At 39.9% G+C, this 18,711-nt stretch overlaps 1 protein-coding gene across 5 annotated transcripts in view; it reads right to left on the bottom strand.

Annotated features, from left to right (window-relative positions):
- Positions 1–1,036: 1,036 nt before the first annotated feature.
- The window catches only part of LOC144031477 (CAP-Gly domain-containing linker protein 4), a 29,374-nt gene continuing 11,699 nt past the window's right edge, over positions 1,037–18,711 (bottom strand). For 4 of the 5 annotated variants that reach the window (XM_077538675.1, XM_077538679.1, XM_077538678.1 and 1 more), the window contains 6 exons: positions 14,657–14,818; positions 14,442–14,576; positions 11,611–11,734; positions 9,254–9,321; positions 9,088–9,166; positions 6,724–8,275 (listed from right to left, as the gene is read on the bottom strand). In XM_077538675.1, coding sequence (XP_077394801.1) covers positions 7,894–8,275; positions 9,088–9,166; positions 9,254–9,321; positions 11,611–11,734; positions 14,442–14,576; positions 14,657–14,818 — 950 coding nt within the window. In that variant the 3' untranslated portion in view covers positions 6,724–7,893. Of the gene's footprint in view, positions 2,527–6,723; positions 8,276–9,087; positions 9,167–9,253; positions 9,322–11,610; positions 11,735–14,441; positions 14,577–14,656; positions 14,819–18,711 lie in introns of those variants that run through there. The other variant, XM_077538677.1, reaches the window with a different exon arrangement.

Raw genomic sequence — 18,711 nt, 5'->3', positions numbered from 1 at the left:
TCAGACTTTTTTTTTTTTTTCTTCAAAAGACCATGTATAGTAAGGCGTTTTTTTTTTTTTTTTTTTTATTTAAAGGACCATGTATAGTAAGGCATTTTGTTTTGTTTTTTAAAAAAACGACCATGTATCGTAAGGCGTTTTTTTTTTTTTTTTTTTTTTTTGAACGACCATGTATAGTAAGTCTTTTTTTTCTTTTTTTTTAAACGACCATGTATAGTAAGGCGTTTTTTTTTTTTTTTAAACGACCATGTATAGTAAGGCTTTTTTTTTTTTAAACGACCATGTATAGTAAGGCGTTTTTTTTTGTTTTTTTTTCAAAAGACCATGTATCGTAAGGCGTTATTAAATTTTTTATTTTTTAAAGGACCATGTATAGTAAGGCGTTTATTAGTTGTTTTTTTTAAACGACCATGTATAGTAAGGCGTTATTTATTTTATTTTTTTTAAAACGACCATGTATAGTAAGACGTTTTTTGTTTGTTTGTTTGTTTTTTTGTTCTTTTTTTAAACGACCATGTATAGTAAGGCGTTTTTCTTTTTTTGTTTTTTTTAAACGACCATAAAGCTTTTTATTTATTTATTTTTTTTAACGACCATGTATAGTAAGGCATTTTATTTATTTATTTTTTTTAAGCGACCATGTATAGTATGGCGTTTTTATGGGGTTTTTTGAACGACCATGTATAGTAAGGCGTTTTTCTTTTTCTTTTTTTAAACGACCATAAAGCTTTTTTCTTTTTTTTTCTTTTTTTAAGCGACCATGTATAGTAAGGCTTTTTTTTTTTTTTAAACGACCCTGTAGTAAGGCTTTTTTTTTTAAATGACCATGTATAGCAAAACTTTTTTTTTTAAATGACCATGTATAGTAAGGTGTTTTTTTTTTGTTTTTTTTTGAACGACCATGTATAGTAAGGTGTTTTTTTTTTTGTTTTTTTGTTTTTTTTTTTGAACGACCATGTATAGTAAGGTGTTTTTTTTGTTTTTTTTTGAACGACCATGTATAGTAAGGTGTTTTTTTTGTTTTTTTTTTGTTTGTTTTTGAACGAACATGTATAGTAAGGTGTTTTTTTTTGTTTTTTTTGAACGACCATGTATAGTAAGGTGTGTTTTTTGTTGTTGTTTTTTTTGTTTTGTTTTGAACGACCATGTATAGTAAGTACTGTTTTCTAAGCGTGTATAAGTCCCCATTGTGGCTTCATTCTATTGTTGGGAAGAAAAAAAAACCCGGCAGTGCTGGGCTGCTGTCGACAGCATTTCAACAGCTGAGCATGTCTGAAGAGGCAATTGGAGCATTGCCTCTAAATAAGTTATAGCTTTGAAGGAAATCATCCATGGGAGTTGACAGCAATCCCCTCGATGGTTTCGCAAGGCTGAGAAGGTTCCTGAAGTTTACATTCCATGTCAATTACGAGCTTCGAGAGGAGCCTTTCGGCTTTCCCCATCCGTTAGGTGAAGTGACAGCAAACGATCCGGTCAAAACGAAGCTTCATGAGGCATTTGGGATATGTTTTGACTCTAGATGGTGCTCTTCCCAGGGGCTTGTGCCCTGGTGCTGCTGCAGTTGCTTTGTCGGACTGAGGTCGACGGCTCCGCTCTTTGGTGCAGGTTCTCGTGCACGCCGGATCCACCACACCAGCATCTACCAAAATTCAAACAGAATTTGCTTCTCCCACCGGTTGCTGAGTCGGTGGCGGCTGAGGTCGGTGGATCTCACTCTGCATCATCTAGCCCTCCTTCCTTTCTTTAGTTTTTCCTCTGGTCTCTTGAGATCTCCCTACTCTGTTGAAATTTTGAGGTTTCTGGGGTTGGTAACCCTGCGGGGGTTACTTCACTTTGCTTCATTTTTTCTTTCCTTTGATCCTTCCTCGGGTCTTCTGACAACTTGATGACTCTGGCGGGACTCTGAAGTATCTGGTTAAGGTGAAGGGTCTGGGATTTTTATTAACTTTCAGGTGAATTCATGAGCACTAACTCACACGCATACACAAAAAAAAGAGAGGGCAAAGATGATGAATTGGTAAGACTGCCAAATGAACAATACTGACATCTCTCTCTCTCTCTCAAAAAAAAAAAAAAAAAAAAAAGGAAAGAAGTTGCCTACAAGGACTTGTGACATTTGTGGCTGGTGTCCTGCAGGTGTTAAAAACAATTCCACTTTCTGCTGTTTACAATTTTTAATGTGAAAAAAAAAATATATCACATAGTTTTGATGAAAATGTGTTGCAATGTTGTTGTTGTGAATATACTCCACATATAATGTGTGATTTTTCTGAGATGTGTATGCAAGAGTTGCTCCTCACATCCAGTACGTCTATCAGTCTAATCACAGTACGAGTCGGTGACATCTGAATCTGTACAATGCCTTTTATCCACTCACAAAAGGATGTGACTCACCACAAGAAGCAATTAACTGATTCTCTGAATTCTCCTGAAGGTGTCATCCCTTAAATAGATCATCAGCACTGCGTGTATGCTAATGCAACAGGGCCATCCGCGCCGGGGGGTCGGCAAGTCCAGACTGCATAGCTAAAAAAAAAAGAACTAAGAAATAACATTATGGTTGAGAAATGTGTGCTTATTCTTCAATACATATTTCCCTGTTTGGGCTGAGTATTCTGATGATGATGAGAATCCCGAATCCCAAAGAAAAAAAGAAAGAAAAAGTAGCAGGCTGCTTCCTGAGTCATGTCGAGTCGACGTAGCCTTGAAATGTGAATAATGTCTGAATTCAGACGTTGCAATGTCGTGCTGCTTTGGCATCGCATTTTCCTCCTCAATTTTGTGGCTCTGCAAACACAGTTTTGTGACATCTGGACTACGTTCAGATCTGCATCAGATCTCTCCTGTCATGTCGGCAGCATGAAACATTTTCAACCGTCGTTAGCTGAGGAAGACTTCGTCATGGAATTTAAGGACTCGGTCAATTCGACAGCGTCCAAAGCATTGATGAAGGACAGCTGTAACTTCCACTTTCCTATCAACATGTGAGGGTGCAATTGCCAATAGCCATTTTTTTGGATTATGTGTCACTCGTGATTTACAAGTACAGTTTACCCTACACATGAGCACAGTTGATCCCCCACTTGCTTTATTTTGGGGTGCTTGATATTCGACTACAAAACATCATAGGAAACAGCTCTTTGTAACTAGTTTGCTTGCCGCATTAAACATCCATCACATGGAGAACCATGGAAAGGAATGAGTATTTCTTCATACATTGCTAAACCAAGCCTTGCAATTTATTTGATGGTATCACAACGTTGCTGCACTGTAAACCGAAAACTTGAAGCTTTCATTGAGGGAAATATTAATGGTGTCGTTTTGAAACATTTGTATTTGTAGGCTCTGGTTTACTATCGTGTATAAAAAAAAACAAAAAAAAAACAAAAAGACTTCCTTTCCCTTCAATTAAAATTGTGTTGTGTAAATAGCGCCTCTAATAAAAAGGAAAACAGCTCATAAAAATGTGTAAAAGAATAATTGTAAGGTCAATGTTTGTGAAAAAGATGAAAATTGTAAAAGCAAAGGACAAAGTGTCAGGACAATCGATACAACACTGCTTGCACTGTGGCCTGATACGAAGAAGATTTGGAAGCAAACTTTCAATATAACACACAGAGTCCATTTACACTCCAAGTACTTTGACCTCCTTGTGGCCAATATGCTGAAATGTTCCTGGAAGTAAAATCTCTGAGTTTGGATGCTGTTCACGTCGTCATTTTTTGTTAGTTACGCATTAATGAACTGGCAAATTATGTAGCAACTGAAGTCCACCAACAACATATGGGAAAATATATATTGATCTGCAAGGGTCTCCAAGTCTTACTTTTTTTAATAAAATAGTTGTAGTCTATATTTTGTCTCAATTACCACTTGCTCTGGAAAAGTCGTAGGCTACTCTTGCAATAAGCAGGCTTATGTGCGCTGAGCTGCTCATTACAGCAATAAACCCTGACTGGGTGACAGGAGGTCCCCTGCAGGATTATCTGTGGATTGTTACCATCATGTCAGATGCTCTGCATTGCTGCCAATATGTCTTTGTTTGCTTATATCGACATTGCTTGTGAATTGTGGTTCAATGGAATGATTTTTAAAAACAAGCTCATGAAACGGATGGCTGAAACGAAAGAAAGTATTGAAAATAATTTGATCATAGGGATATGTGTTCAACCAAGGTGTGTCTTCTAATTAGCAGCACAGGTGTCATCAAACTTATAATCGCAGTCTGTGCTGTTTGACATCATATTAAAGATGAACCAGAGGACATGAAGGAGAATGAGAAAATGACAAAAAGATTGTTACAGGTAAAGGCGACAAGAGCATCTCCAAGCAAAATGATGTTACTGCGCCAACAGTTGAGTGTCATGACTCGAGTCATGCGGGAGTAATGTTTGGGTCTTGTCTCATGTCTGCGGTCACGCTTGGGTTAAGTTTGAGCAGAGTTCACGACCCGTTTACGTGTCGTCTGTTTTGGGTATTGATGTAACAGCATCCAGTTTCAACTAGTTTTAGGCTAGATGACGTCTGGACTATATGATGTCAAGGATCTTTTATGCTATAAAATGTTTGTTGATGTCATGAACTAGCTGTAACTACGGAGTCAACAGCCAATCAGAGAATTTCATGTCAGTACGAGTACTCACATGTCTAGCCACAACCAATGAGATTGATTGACTGTCTGTCTAAGGGTCTGAGAATTGTGTGTTTTGCCAGATTATTGCTCAACTGTTCCTGCGTACAGCTTCCTTAGTTCCTGCCTCACAATGTGAATAAATAGATCAAATCTTAATTGTGTCTGCGTTTTGGGATCCAATAAAACATTGAGAAATGTAAGATCCAGGACTTAACAAAATCTTCAAGATATTAAAGATGAACTCTAAGGTCAAAGTACTGTACATTAGTGTCAGATTTTTATTTTTATTTTTTGGTGAAATCTCATTTGCATTTTTGATTGGCTGTTACATACAGCTACAACGTTGCAGCACCGTTTGCTCGTAATACAAATTTTGAATGACCGAGCGAGCATTAGTTACTCTTGAAATCTAGTTGCCAAAACCTGCAAACCGAGAGATTACTAGCGCCCGACGGGCTTAATAGAAAAGTTGTGCTTTGGTACCATCTTGCGTCATCTATAGGCCGTGACAGCAAAGTGAATTATTTGAGTACCAGCTGCGTTTCGGAAGCACACAGCACTTCTGCTCCATAGTGTTCATTAGACTCTTTGTTTCACATCAGGGATCCCTTTTGTTCCATTTCATTCAAATAGCAGATGGTGCAACTTTACGCACTGTGATACAGTATAGAGTTTTGTTTTATTGTTTGAATAAAGCATTTTTATACTAGACTTTAGGGACAAGGTACACTGTCGACCAGTGTTTCTGAACCTTTTGGAACCTATTTTACAGTAAAAAAAAATCACAATACACCAACAGGAAAAAAAATGTCACAAAAAGTATGACTCGTGAAATACTGATGATTTTGTCTCAACTTATTTACAAATTGATGTACTTGGCATGAATGTTGATATAGTCGCATAAAAACACAAGCGATTGTGTTGTATGAATGGCAACACGTTTATTTTACTGGAAGAACATTTAATTGAAAAAATCTAAAAAATATAACTTTGACAAATGCTTGCACACAAGAAAACATTTTCAAACGTCAGATGTTAGCAGGCAGTGGATCAAGAGGAAGCAGCAGAAGACAAAGTTAAGAGCTTAGCGGCTGTTTTTGTTGTTTTTTTTGCCTTGAGGTCCTGTTCTTGCTAATGAAATGTTGGCAAACTGCAATTGGTGAAAGCTGCAGCTGACAAAGGGCGGATGTGCTGCCGTTTTCAGTTAAACATGTTTAGTTTTAAAACTCACAAAAATCTTTCTGTCAGTCAGTGACGTCACCTTTAGGCTATAGATTACTCGAACCATAAAAGAATAAAAAATGTTCCTGTATAATGAAGCGCTGGCTTGATATGATTCCATCAGCCTTAAACTGTCAAATATCGATTATTATTATTATTATTATTATAATACAAAGTCACTCAAACTTGGATTTGAGTGCAACTACACTTTGTCTATGTAAGTGACACATTTTCATCTCCACTTGACATAATAGGTAATATTGAAATAATAATACGGGGTCAAATTAGAATTGATTGCTTTATTCATTTAATATTGCCGCAAATATGTAAACAGTATCAAATCTTGCTGGAATGCATTCACACTCCATTAAAATTTCACCCCCCAAAAAGAGAAGTGTCATACCCAAAAATGTATCTTCAAGAATTCACAAGTCAAGTAGTCAACTAGGTTACAGAGAAGGTTAAATGAAACGCTAGTCATTAAATTAGTCGCAGGGTACAAATGACAGCTTAGCCACTGACATTTCATTTTCATCTATTGGAATGATGATCTGAAGTTGCGCGTTTGCATATGAAGCCGTTGGTTATAGGTTTGTTTGGGCTGGAATCTGAAAAGAGGCGGCAGACAATGGCCGGCTTTACCGCCACTTCCGTTCAGTCGCAAGCGGCCGCCTGAAGACACAAGCCCGCTGAAGATCCAATTGTGGCCCACACGCCATAATTAAATGCTACGTGAGTGTTTTGCAGAATAGCGGCTTTGTTGCACATGCACAATGGATGACTTGCTTTCTGGAAATGTAGCCTGATAGCTGTAATCAAATGGGATGCGATCCGCTTCAACTTCAACTACGACAACGCCTCATGCTGCCTTATTGAAAATATTGGTACATTTTAATGAAATGCATGCTACTCAAAATCTTTCTATTGAAAAATAAAGAAAACAAACAAATCCAGTGATACATATTAGGCACACTGTACAACGAGCGATGTGACCAAAAGTGGCTGAACTGGTCCGAAAAAATAAGCAAACATCCTCTGGGGCTCATTTGTGAACCACACCGAAATTATTACATGCACTTCCGATGATGAAAAGACAAAATTGGTAGAAATAAAAAGAGTGTGGAGATCAGTGACTGCAGTCTTCCATTTTCAAGTTCATCTATAGCTACATATGATATTCTAAATATTGCTAAGTCTAATATTATTGTTCAACTTGTTAATCAATGTTGACTTACCCACCGGCGAACCAGAAATGTTTATTTTGGCCTTAACATCTGTGAACCACGATTCAAATTTGAAATCATTGGCCGACATTTTGTGCACATTGCGAGACAGTTGAGTCCGTTTTGTCAGCATCGCTCAGTGTGACAGGCCTAATGTCAAAAAAGCCAAACGCCATTAATCGTGATTGATCAAAATGTGATTGATCTGATTAAAAAGTTTCATCGTTTGACAGCTCTCGTTGAAATGAATATTATTTTTTGTATTCCAGAACACAACAGGATCAAAACCAAAGGTTGAACCAAGAACATGTTCACTCATTGCATCTTGACGTAAATCATAAAACGGGGCAGAACTTTGACATTATAAGCTACTTCGAACGGAGTTTGAGATTTTGGCTTCAAATGCGTTTCACAATAAGTCATCAAGGGAAAATGAGTCAATTCCAATAATTATCTGTAAAACATGACGGCCATGCACCCGAGGTTGTTACTTCATGAGTGACAGCCTGTTCCCAATCTTACCAACTGATCAACATGTTCTGATCTCAGAGTGCAATCAAATTAGACGTCGTGAAAGTCCTTTTAAATTCCTTCCAATATTTCCCGCTCTAACTAATTCAAACTGAAATTCAAAGATAATTCAATAAAGTGCATTCATTTATTCTTTAAAAAAAAATTGCTGAGTTATCTAAGAGTTATCTAAGCAAGTATATGCAAAAAAAAAAAAAAGATAAATGCTTTAGAAATGTTCAACTGTACATTTGCTTACAGTAGAAAATCCACTTTTGAAGGTACCTTTTGTGAAAGGTGGCTTTCTCAAGTGTTTTCGTCCACCAAGCGGGAACCGTTGATGCCGCGACAGGTGACACGGCTGGGCCGGACGAGGACGCCGTGGCCCGGCCGGCAGCTGAAGTAGCGGCGGCCCCCGACCGAGCCGTCGTTCTTTCCCTTGGGGCCTCGGAGCTCCAGACCCAGCCAAAGGCCGGGAGCAAAGTCCGCCGTGCCCACGTAACGGATGGAGGCCATCTCGTTGGCGCTGTTCAGCAGCACCTGCATGCCCTCGTGGAGGCGGACCTGGTTCTCAGAACTGGAGACGCTTCCGGCGCCGCTCCTGGGAATGCTGCCGCTGCCGCTGCCCCCTCCGCTCAACGCGCTCCGCCGGCGACGACGGGGGTTGGAACGACTCCTTTGGTTTTTGCTTTCATTTGGTGGGAAGCGGGAGCACGCGGGAAAAAAATAGTAAAGTTCAGGAAATTGTTACACGGTGAATAGGATCAATAAATGTTAACGCAAGACATTCATGGTTGTGCAAAAAGCAACCAACATTTTGAGGAAAAAATACACCTCAATGTTAGGGTAAAACATTTCAGATCACATCTTGCAAGACTATTTTGCGAGACTGAGCATTTAAAACAGGTGTGTTCCTTCAAGTCATTTTTGTCAAGGGCAACATTGTAGTTCTGCTTTCCCTCCGGGCGCTGTGATGGCCTGTGAAAACTTCACTTCCAGACCCTTCAAATGATGTGCTGAGCCCAAGTGGAATTTTCGCTCACCGCACTCCCAAACCGGATACTGTATGTGGTCATGGTGAGAGTTCGACCCCCAAGTTGGGTAGTTGGATGCTTGAAAATTGGACCTTGGGCCAAAAAGTTTGCACACCCCTGAAACTATAATAGCTTCATCGTACCGTATTTGGACATATACAACTAGATTTGAAATCACAAGTCAACTATTGTGCAAATTCATTTAAAAATGTTTGCAAGGTTATTAAAATTGAAGACAATTTACAATTTGTGTTGAGATGTGAGCATGAAACGTGATTTGCTTTAGCGGGCCACATCAAATAATGTGTCGGGCCGAATCTGGCCCCAGGGTCGAGTGTTTTACATCATCTAAAAGATGAAGCGGTTCAGGGATGGGAGAGGAGAAATCTGAAGCATAAACCCGACAGAAAACCACTGCTTCTTATCGGTGCCAGTTTGTGTAAGTAAAGTACAAGAACCCACCCACCTGCTCGCCGGGTTTCTCCTGCTCGTCTCCTTGGGTGGACCAATGGCAGATGATGTGCTGAAGCTGCGACGGATCGCCCCTGCATGACAATCACCACAAGTGGCGAACGGCGATAAATGCGGAGACACATTTCAGACGAGGGCTGCAATATGGGCAGCACGCTCACCGCTGATTGATGGATGGTTGAGATGTGACGAGGAGAGCTCGGAGAGGCAATCAACCGATCCGTGGATCCTTCACAAAACAGTCAACAGATGTAGCATGAGTAGCAGAACATGTCAAATCCGCCTGCGGCAAAGTCACATTTCTTTCAGCAAATACTCGTGTATACCATTTTACTTTTCATATAAAAATAGATTACTTTCGACGATTGCTCGCTCTGACAGAAGCAAAAAGTGCTGTGACATGAATTTCCCCACTGTGAGAGTAATAAAGGATTATCTTATCTCCCCGCAGCAAAAGAAACGCTGTTTGTTTTCCTAATGGCGTGTTGTAGCTGCTGACAGGAGAAGAAAAGGGACGTTCAAACGCATTGCTCGACGGAGAGAAAGTCAGATTCTCCCAATGACGGAGAAACGCGTTTGTGTGTGTGTGGGGCTGTGCGGGCCTCGGGGTTAATTAGGGGGAAAGCAAACAAAAAAAGGACATGAAGTAGGGAGGGCAAACACAAAGGTTCTTACTCGCCTCGAGCAGCTCCTATTTCACTGAAGGTGTAAATAGGAGATTAAAAGAAACAAGGTGAGGTGAGTAATGAAAGCAATAAAGAAATGAGGAGTTGTTGGAAAGTCCCCAAGGGTTCGCCAAGTTGCCATGGCGCGGCAAGATCAGCCCGGCCATGATTTTAAAGTAAAACCAGCTTCGATAAATTATAACAGGCATGCATGTGACTATATAGGGAAAATGACTTTCTCCTAAACAGCTACCGACACACTTGATATGACCATTGAGTCATTGTTTCGTCTTGAGGCAACTGATGGAAAAAGTTTATGATGATGAAATGTTTCATTAAATGGTAGAAACGCAAACTCATTCACCGGCTCTTGATGGCGTGAATTTGTCGAGCCAAAATCTCAGCGAGATTGAGCAGATTGACAGAAAGTTTAGATGAAAACAAACCCACTGATGACCATAATTGTAAATAACAGCGATAATAACAAATGTCAGGGTTGGCTGGAAAAATAATAAAGATGAGATAACGTTTCTTAAAAAGCTGGACTGAGGTTGAGTCTTCTCCATTTTTACTCTTTGATGGTCTGCTGCTGTATTCAATATTGTCTGCTTTGTTGTCAAGGGTAAAGCTGGTAAAGTGGGCAGCCTTGATATTTGCTGCTTGATAGCGTACGCCAGCAAACTTTGAAAAGTCTTTTGAGAGAATTCTGTTGCTCAGGTTAAGTGACTGCATAAAGTCCACACATCATGTTTGGTTGTAAACAAAATATGGTACTCCTGTTTTGGGTGCATATGCCTCAAAAAATGGTGAACTAATTAAGAACTAACAATTCAGCTGCTGAAGAAATTCAGAGAAACTTGCTTATTGAATGTTTTGGCTATTCATCATCTTCGTGCGGAATAATTGTTGAAAATGAACATGTGATGTGATGCTAGCTAGCAACTGAAACAAGCAGACAATTAGAATGCAAACAAGGTTTTCAGACTCACAATGACATCAACACATTAGCCATGAGCCTGCACTGCTATCATAACAATAACTGCAGTAACACCCCAGTTACTTGACGCGACCATAAATGAGTCAAGAACATGCTGATAAAGTCACACACTTCACAAGGGGTGACAAAATGATTTGGTAAATGTAAAAATGATGTGAATAATAGCTAATAGTCTTGATCGCCACGGAATCGCAACTCTGAACTTAACAGCTATGAGAGTTCGTATGCACAAGTTCACACAATAAACCACAAAGATGTTGGATTTGCAACAAAGAGTAACCTGATTGCTGCTTAATTAGCGATCCATGCATACTTCGCACACACAGACAAGCTGGCAATTGCTAATGGTGGCCCAGACTGCGTGATTAATAGCAAAACAAAGTTGGAAAAACACCATCTGTAGATTTTTTTTAATTGGCTGCTTTACAGACAAGAGTGATCAATTATTGCTCCCGGTGGCAGTAAATTGTCTCCAAAATACTCAAGTAATTGAACTGGATACATTGAATGAAAGTGGAAGTCTTTTGCAGGGCAAATAAAACCTCACAATTCAGGTCAAGTTGACAACATTTTCTTGGATATTCCTTTACTCCGCCTCTTATTTATGATTTGTATCCACAATTCATATTTAATAGAAGGTTCATCACTGCTGGCTCGTTGGCAGCAGTCATGGCGAGAGAAGGCCTTGGCCATCTCACGCCGCATCTGACTCCTGTTAATTACAAGCATCGAGTCCACGCAGGGCAAAATCATTATGTCAACACCAGCACAAGTGACACTGTCATTCGTAGCAGATGTATTGATGAAGCCAAGCTTGAGTTTGCTTTCAAATGCAACTTTGCGGATGAGCGCTCACCGTTGAACGCGAGATGGAGGAGCAAAGACCCCGTGTCTTGGTGGACACTTGAAGTATCGCACTCCACCCACTGAGCCATCGTTCTTCCCACTGGGCGTGTCCAGAGCGATGCCCAACCAGCGGCCTGGAAGGACAAACAAAACACCTACTGCAATGACTCTTGGTTGGGCAATAAATAAGACAGTTATGGACGGACGGAACGTCTTCAGCCTGCGGCCAAATCAGAGATAATTCTACTCTTGTGCGCCGACTCAAATCGATTATGTTTTGTTTTGTTGTTACAGTCCAATCTCAAATAGTACTCAGTGGCACACAGACTTTATTATACAATCCGCACCATGTTTACCTGACTTGTTTGGAGGAAAAAACACACACAAAAAAACATGGTGGGCAGTAATGTTTTATTGCTTGAACTCGCCACCAGTCAATCACAATGTTCATAAACAACAATGGTTGACACTCGCATTCCCTCTCTGCTGTGAGCCACACGTGCTATAAGCACACATGCTGTCAGATGTCATTATTACTTCTTAAAAAAGGACTCTGTATTGAGAGGACCACACACATTCTCTTGACAATCTTGACTATACTTTTGATATTTACTTGGCACGTTCAAAATCAGGCAGTGTCCTACCAAATGAGACTTTAACACATCCTGAATGCGCCAAAAGATTTGCTTGCAGACATGACCTGTTCTGAATCAATGTATACATTTTGTAATGCTGGTAGAAAAAAAAAAAGAAAGTGTCATGCTGAAGTGCAGCGCATGCCAGAAAGACGGCGAATGTGGTGTGCATACTGCAAGTCACAATAATACAAAGGCTGCTTTTTCCCCACAATACAAAATGTAATGTCGCAATATTGACAGTATTGCGAGTGACAAGTAAATATGCGGCCACATTAGCTCTCGAGTGCACAACAGATGAAGCCACAACACGTTTTATAGCGGAGCAAACAGATTGTCACTCTCCGCCCAAGATTTTGTCATTTGCACTGAAAAGTGGAACAACTTCATAGCCAGCGGAAACGACCTTGCCAACGTTAGCAAGCCGTCTGAGTCAATAACTCCCTGCTACTGTACTCACATCCAAAAGTATTGGAACAGCGAGGCCAATTCCGTTAGTTTGCTGTAGACTGACAATATTAATTTCATTACATCCATGTTCCAATCATTTTTATTACATGGAAAATAGGTGCTTTGTTGTTTTTTTTATGTCACACTCAATCAGCTAAATTCAGGTATTGGCCTCACTGTTCCAATATTTTTGGACATCGTCTAAATCTAAACAAACCATATAGTGGTGTCTGTGGATCACACTCTCCCTCCCTCCATCCATCCATCCATCCATCCATCTTTTTTCTCTTGAGCTCTGCCAAATCTGTTGGAATTTTGAGGTTTCTGGGGTTGGTGAAAGATTCTGGTTTTGTAACCCTGTGGGTGGGGTGGCAGGTGGTGTCTGGTTGGTGCTGGATTTCACTTGGATTCATCTGTCTTTCCTTTGATCTTTCCTCTGGTCTCCTGACCTTCTGAACTTCACGACTCTGGTGAGACTTTGAAGTATACGGTTAAGGTGAAGGGGATGGGATTTGTATTAGGTTTCAGGTCAATTAATGAGCTTGAGTCAGCTTTTTATCGCATAACAGGCCGCGCTTCTCCACGTGTCTGTTTGTCACGCCCTGCCTGCCGAATGTGTCCTGCAGGCAGCAACAGACCTACGTGGTGGCGAACGGTGGCCATGGCTCTCCACAGCCACCTCCAGGTTTTGGGGAAATTCTGCAATTTTGTCAATTCAATCCAGACAACACTGCATTCACAAGGAGTTTAATGTCTGCAAGCAGCTCATACTTGAAATGTTATTTTGGCTTCCAAGTTCATCCATGAGTTCGCTGGGTTGGGAGAAAAATGAGCACCAAAAAACACAATACAATTTTTATGTGCACTCCTGATTATATAGACTGAAATGTCTGTGTGGATTCCGTAAAGTGGTGCCAGCAAAGTTTTTGTGCCAGAAATTTTTTGTTGACCTATTTTTGTGGTTGACTTGTTTAACTTAGTCGACTCTCTCCCACCCCCTTGAGGTTATCCACAACCATAACTGATGAGCAAACTGAATTTAATAGTGCATGCGTAGCTATATAGAAATGTTTCATTGTCGAATAATACTTGATATGTAATGAAAATATTTATACTTTGGAAAAAATGCCATTTCTGGCTTCAAAGGAAGAGGGAGTGAACTCAGAATATAAGATTTTTATTTTTTTTTTAATACTACCAAAGGCAAGTTCTGCATATTGTTGATTCTTCATGACATCCCTTTGAACAAAACACAATGATTCTAAATAAACAAACAAGAAAGGGCAGACATAATTTATTGATGGCATACTGAATATTTCAAATAGCTTTTGAATGTTTTATATTTGGTTTTTAACTGCATTTATAGGTAGGTGTCAGATTTTGATCAGCCAGCCATAAGCCAATCATGACGTGCAAAATGGTGCAACTCTTAATCTGTATGTGCGATTGCATAGGCAGGACTAGGATATACATTCGTATTGGTGCTAACTATTAAAATGTGCTTTTCCAAATTTCAAATACAGAGAAATGTTCCGAATTAGGTATCCAAACTGAAATAACTGATTATTAAAACTGTCAGATAGAATTGTGATTACACTCCACACCATTTTCCGATTTACAGCGTATATCTAATACAATATCGTTCAGGTAACTTTTGTCATACATTTCGATGAGTGGTAAAAGTGTCAAATTACATCCTCGCACTCATAACAATCAACCAGCAAACGGAGTAAGATGTGAGTGAGTAAATCCTGACCTGGAGCAAAGCTGGTCTTCCCGTAGAAATGGACTACGCCGGTTCTCTGGCCGACGACAAGCACCCGATCCCCCAGGCGCATCTCACGGCCCCCGTACGCTGAGCTACTAGCTGAAGGAGTTTGGCTTCGGAAGCCTGGCAAGGAAATGATCCAAAAGGTTACTGCAGTACCGTCAATGATTTGCTCAGTCGTAATGTGGTCAAACAATTCCTACCTGCCGTAGCATTTGCAGCCACGCCCGAAGACGAGTGGAGGCCGAGGACAGGTGCGGTCCAAGGACTAAGACGTTGCCTGTGATGGGGACGAGGTCGAGGGCGGCGTCCATGTCGAGATTCCAGTGAGGAAGACGAAGAGGAGAGTGATTGGGAGAAACCACCTGTGATCAAATTGACGAGAAATAAATGACAATAAAGGCAAAGGGCAACAAAAATGTCAGACATTCTGTTAGCTTCAAACATGCAAACCAATCTATAAACTGCAATAATCTGATTGCGGGATCTGAACGGCCCAGGCAAAAATGTACTTCCTACTACCAAGTTTTGTAAATCCGTTGAAACAATAACAAATGCATGGTGTTTAATTATCAGCATTTTTTATGGCTGGGTGATTATGGGAAAAAATAATCACAATTAATTTAATTAATATTGAAATAACAATTAATAAATACAATTATTCATTGTATTTATTCAACTATCAAAAACTAGCATTGTAGCCTCATGCCAATTCATCCCTGCATATTAAACACGTTATTCTTGAACACTCTTCTTTTGTCAAATACAAAAATGACCTTGGAAATATCTTGTGAAATTCAAGCCTCTTCCATTTTTATTGTGCTACATCCACACCCTTGCTGCATTAAATGTTTGCACACATTTAAACCACCAATAAGCACATCCCTTATCTCTTTATCGTAGTTATTTTAGCTTATTTTGTTTTGTTTTGTTTCTAACCTGGGATCTCAGGCAGGGATCCAGAATAACTTTTTTTTTTTTTTTACTTGAAGCACAGTGGCCCCAAACCTGAAATTTTAGGGGAACAAGTAGAGGATTTAGGGCCACACAGTGTAAATTAACTGGTAAATATCCATCCCACTTATTGATCCTATATTACTGATTGGGCTGAAGTGTGAAGTTTAACAACAACATAAATTATTCAACAATAGTAATTATTTTTACTGGCGCGAGTAGATGAAATTTTTAGTTGCGCAGTCTCAAATTAATTTTAGGGCCGAAATGCCAATATTCAGGGGACAGTCTGGAATCCGGGTGATGTTTTTAAAATTAAGTATGTACTGATTTAATTGTTTGATTTTTTTTGTCATGTGTTTAGTTTTACAGTAAACTCCAGGCGAGGTGTCATTAAACAGTTGAAAGTTTGCTCAGGGAGGGAAGACTCACATCACAACACACGTCATGTGATGCAGTACATCGGGAACTTGCACACACACACACACACACACAGGGCCCTTCGACACATTAATTGGCGCACTGCACTACAAGTACATGCAAGAAATAAGCAAATAAATAAATAAAATATCACCCTTTGCGATAAGTTGATTTTCAAACTAGACCTTAAATACAATAGAAGCCAGAAATGTGAGTTTGAGAGCTCCTGATTCAGTCTGGACAGATCAATTTTTCAATGTCACATTGGAACATTTTACACACAGACATAAACATACTGTACACATATATGTGGCTAAGTCTGGAAATAATTCATCTGCATGGGATGTACAGTTAATTTCCCGAATCAATCACTTTGAATCATTTTAGAGCTCCACAAATAAAACAGTGGGCCAAATGAATGTTTTCTATTGTATCCATGAATTCATTTTCAATTATTTCTAATGACAGGATCCATGCATGCATCCACGCTCGTCATGGCAAAAAGTGATGCCCAAGACATGTCTAAGTTATGATACCACAGCCTGCTATTTTTTGCTAATGGCCAGTGTCAGAAATGTGCCTTTCCTTTGGACTCCAGCAAGAAACATTCCAGAATACAAAACATTTCTTGCCGCTTGACATTTAGCGTTGAGGGACCACACATATTTTCATGCCTTGCACACACTGAGACTCGCTTTCGGCAACCTACAACAGAAGATTTAGCCGTTTCTGTTTTTGGTTATGTATCCAGCACCCTTTGAACTAAAGCTGACATCGCAACAGCCTGACATGTTTCTGGCTCGAGGATGAGACGCTTTCACAGTGACCCAAGACCAAGCCGGCCGCCATGTTGAGCTGCTAAGTCACAAAAACTCCGGTGGCACTGAGAGTCGGGACTGTAAATGTCTAACAAAAGCCCTGAGAAAGTTTAGTCATAAATTAGTCTGGTTCCTGGGGAGTAAGGAGGTGGTGACACGCACAACCTCACATTTCTTGCACACGCCACACATGCATACACACTCACACCTAGTGATGAATTGCCACCAAGACTATTCAGCCTGTCTATGCCCTGGTTATTAAACTCTACTTAATTGGACTATCAATCACAGCATTCCATTGGCTACTCTCAGGTCCACAATTCCAGTCACGTAAAGATCAATCAGCCACCAAAACTTCTGAATATTACCCCTGTACAATAAATCTGTAAACCCCAGAGGGCCCACAAACCACAAAAACCCACTAAGACAAGTTTCAACTATATTCTAAGGTCACTGGACTTTATTACAGGCCGATGTTCGTCAGGAGACGAGAACGCGGACCAAGGACTGGTCTTGTCAGCAATCTAATTTACGCGGTGTCTGCGTGAACCTGCCTTTCAACACAAGAATAATATGCCGACATCATTTATCGTATACGGGGTCACAGCTTGCAGTTGGACAGGGAAAAGTTTGAGAGGGGACAGAAAGAGAACAGACAACAACAATAAGATTATATAGGAGATGGATTTTATCTACGCGCGGACTGGGAGGACAGTGTTACAGTGGAGGAGGGACGCAAAATACGACAGGACGGAAAGGTTTGCAATTTCAGGACAAGATAGAAGCAGTAAGTCAAACAGTCCGAACAATTTGATTGGACATACAGTGCTCCTGTAAACCATTTACGTACAAATAAGAGGACAGTCCGAGAAGATAAAGGGATCACAGGTTCCTTGTACAGCAATTAGAGTGGGACCCTCCATCAAACAACAAGGGAGCATTTGAATTATCACTGGCGTTACTGTGCAGGTACAATGACGATGGAGGACATAGTCACATACAGTCCTCCCGCATGAAACGGCCTTCTGCAAACGCACCTGGGAAACACTAGTTCAGCACCCTAAGGTGGAGGAAAAAGGCACTTCAATGGGTTGTTGTCTTGGCAGCATAATTCGTTCAATAGGGTTGTAGTTTGGAAAGAACATTACAAAAAGATTCAGCTTTATTCTGCTTTATCTGTTCCAAAACCAATTTTGATGTGTTTGTTGGGATCACTGATGTTGGAAAACTGAATTCTGTCCAACTTTCAGACACCGGGTTGCTGATATGTTGTGAATTTTGATTGGATGGAAGTCCTCCTGCTCCACTTTTATACTTTTTGGTAAGACCCGACCAGGGATTGACCCCACAACCTCCCAGTCTCAGGACGAACACTCACTGAGCTAGTTAGCGCCTCCAACATCAACTCCACAACCACAAGCATGTTTGATTTTCCACTTTGTGAGGACACCACAAAGCATCAGTGAAGGCGAGCAACACGATGTGATGACAACCATAAAACCAGAAATCGACGGAGCAGGAGCACTGCAACAAAACAAAGCAATTTTAAGTTGACGATGATAGCAAAATAAAGCATGAATTTAAAGCCCTCTTGCTAGGTGACTTTCAAACAGAAATCTCCTCTACTTCTCCACACACTGTCCGTCCCTCACCATCCAGTTTCTTGTTTTCATTTATTTGAACATCAGTTAATGTCCTTTAAGAATTCTTACTGTATAGTAGTGCTGATGTTTAGTACATTTTAAAACAACAAAAAAATAGTTGCACTATGAATATTATGAAAGTATCTATAAATACAAACATAAATACTTGTAAACATAGCTTGTTCTTCTCAGGCATCTACCATTGTTTAAATGTACTGGAGAAGATAATGAAATCATGTGAGTAAAATTAGGAAAAGGCACTTTGCTAAAAAAACAAAACAAAAAAAATATAGATTTTTTTCAATTTTTTTTTTATTTAACCTACATTTATCAAACCTTTTTGCATTTCTTCACTACCATATATATATATATATATATGATTTAAAACAACATCAAAATGAGGTACACAGCAGTTATACTTTA

The sequence above is a fragment of the Festucalex cinctus genome, chromosome 12 (assembly GCF_051991245.1).
Source record: "Festucalex cinctus isolate MCC-2025b chromosome 12, RoL_Fcin_1.0, whole genome shotgun sequence".
NCBI classification, from domain to species: Eukaryota; Metazoa; Chordata; class Actinopteri; order Syngnathiformes; family Syngnathidae; genus Festucalex; species Festucalex cinctus.
The sequence above is the reverse complement of the archived record's forward strand: the minus strand, read 5'-3'. Positions and strand labels throughout refer to the sequence as shown.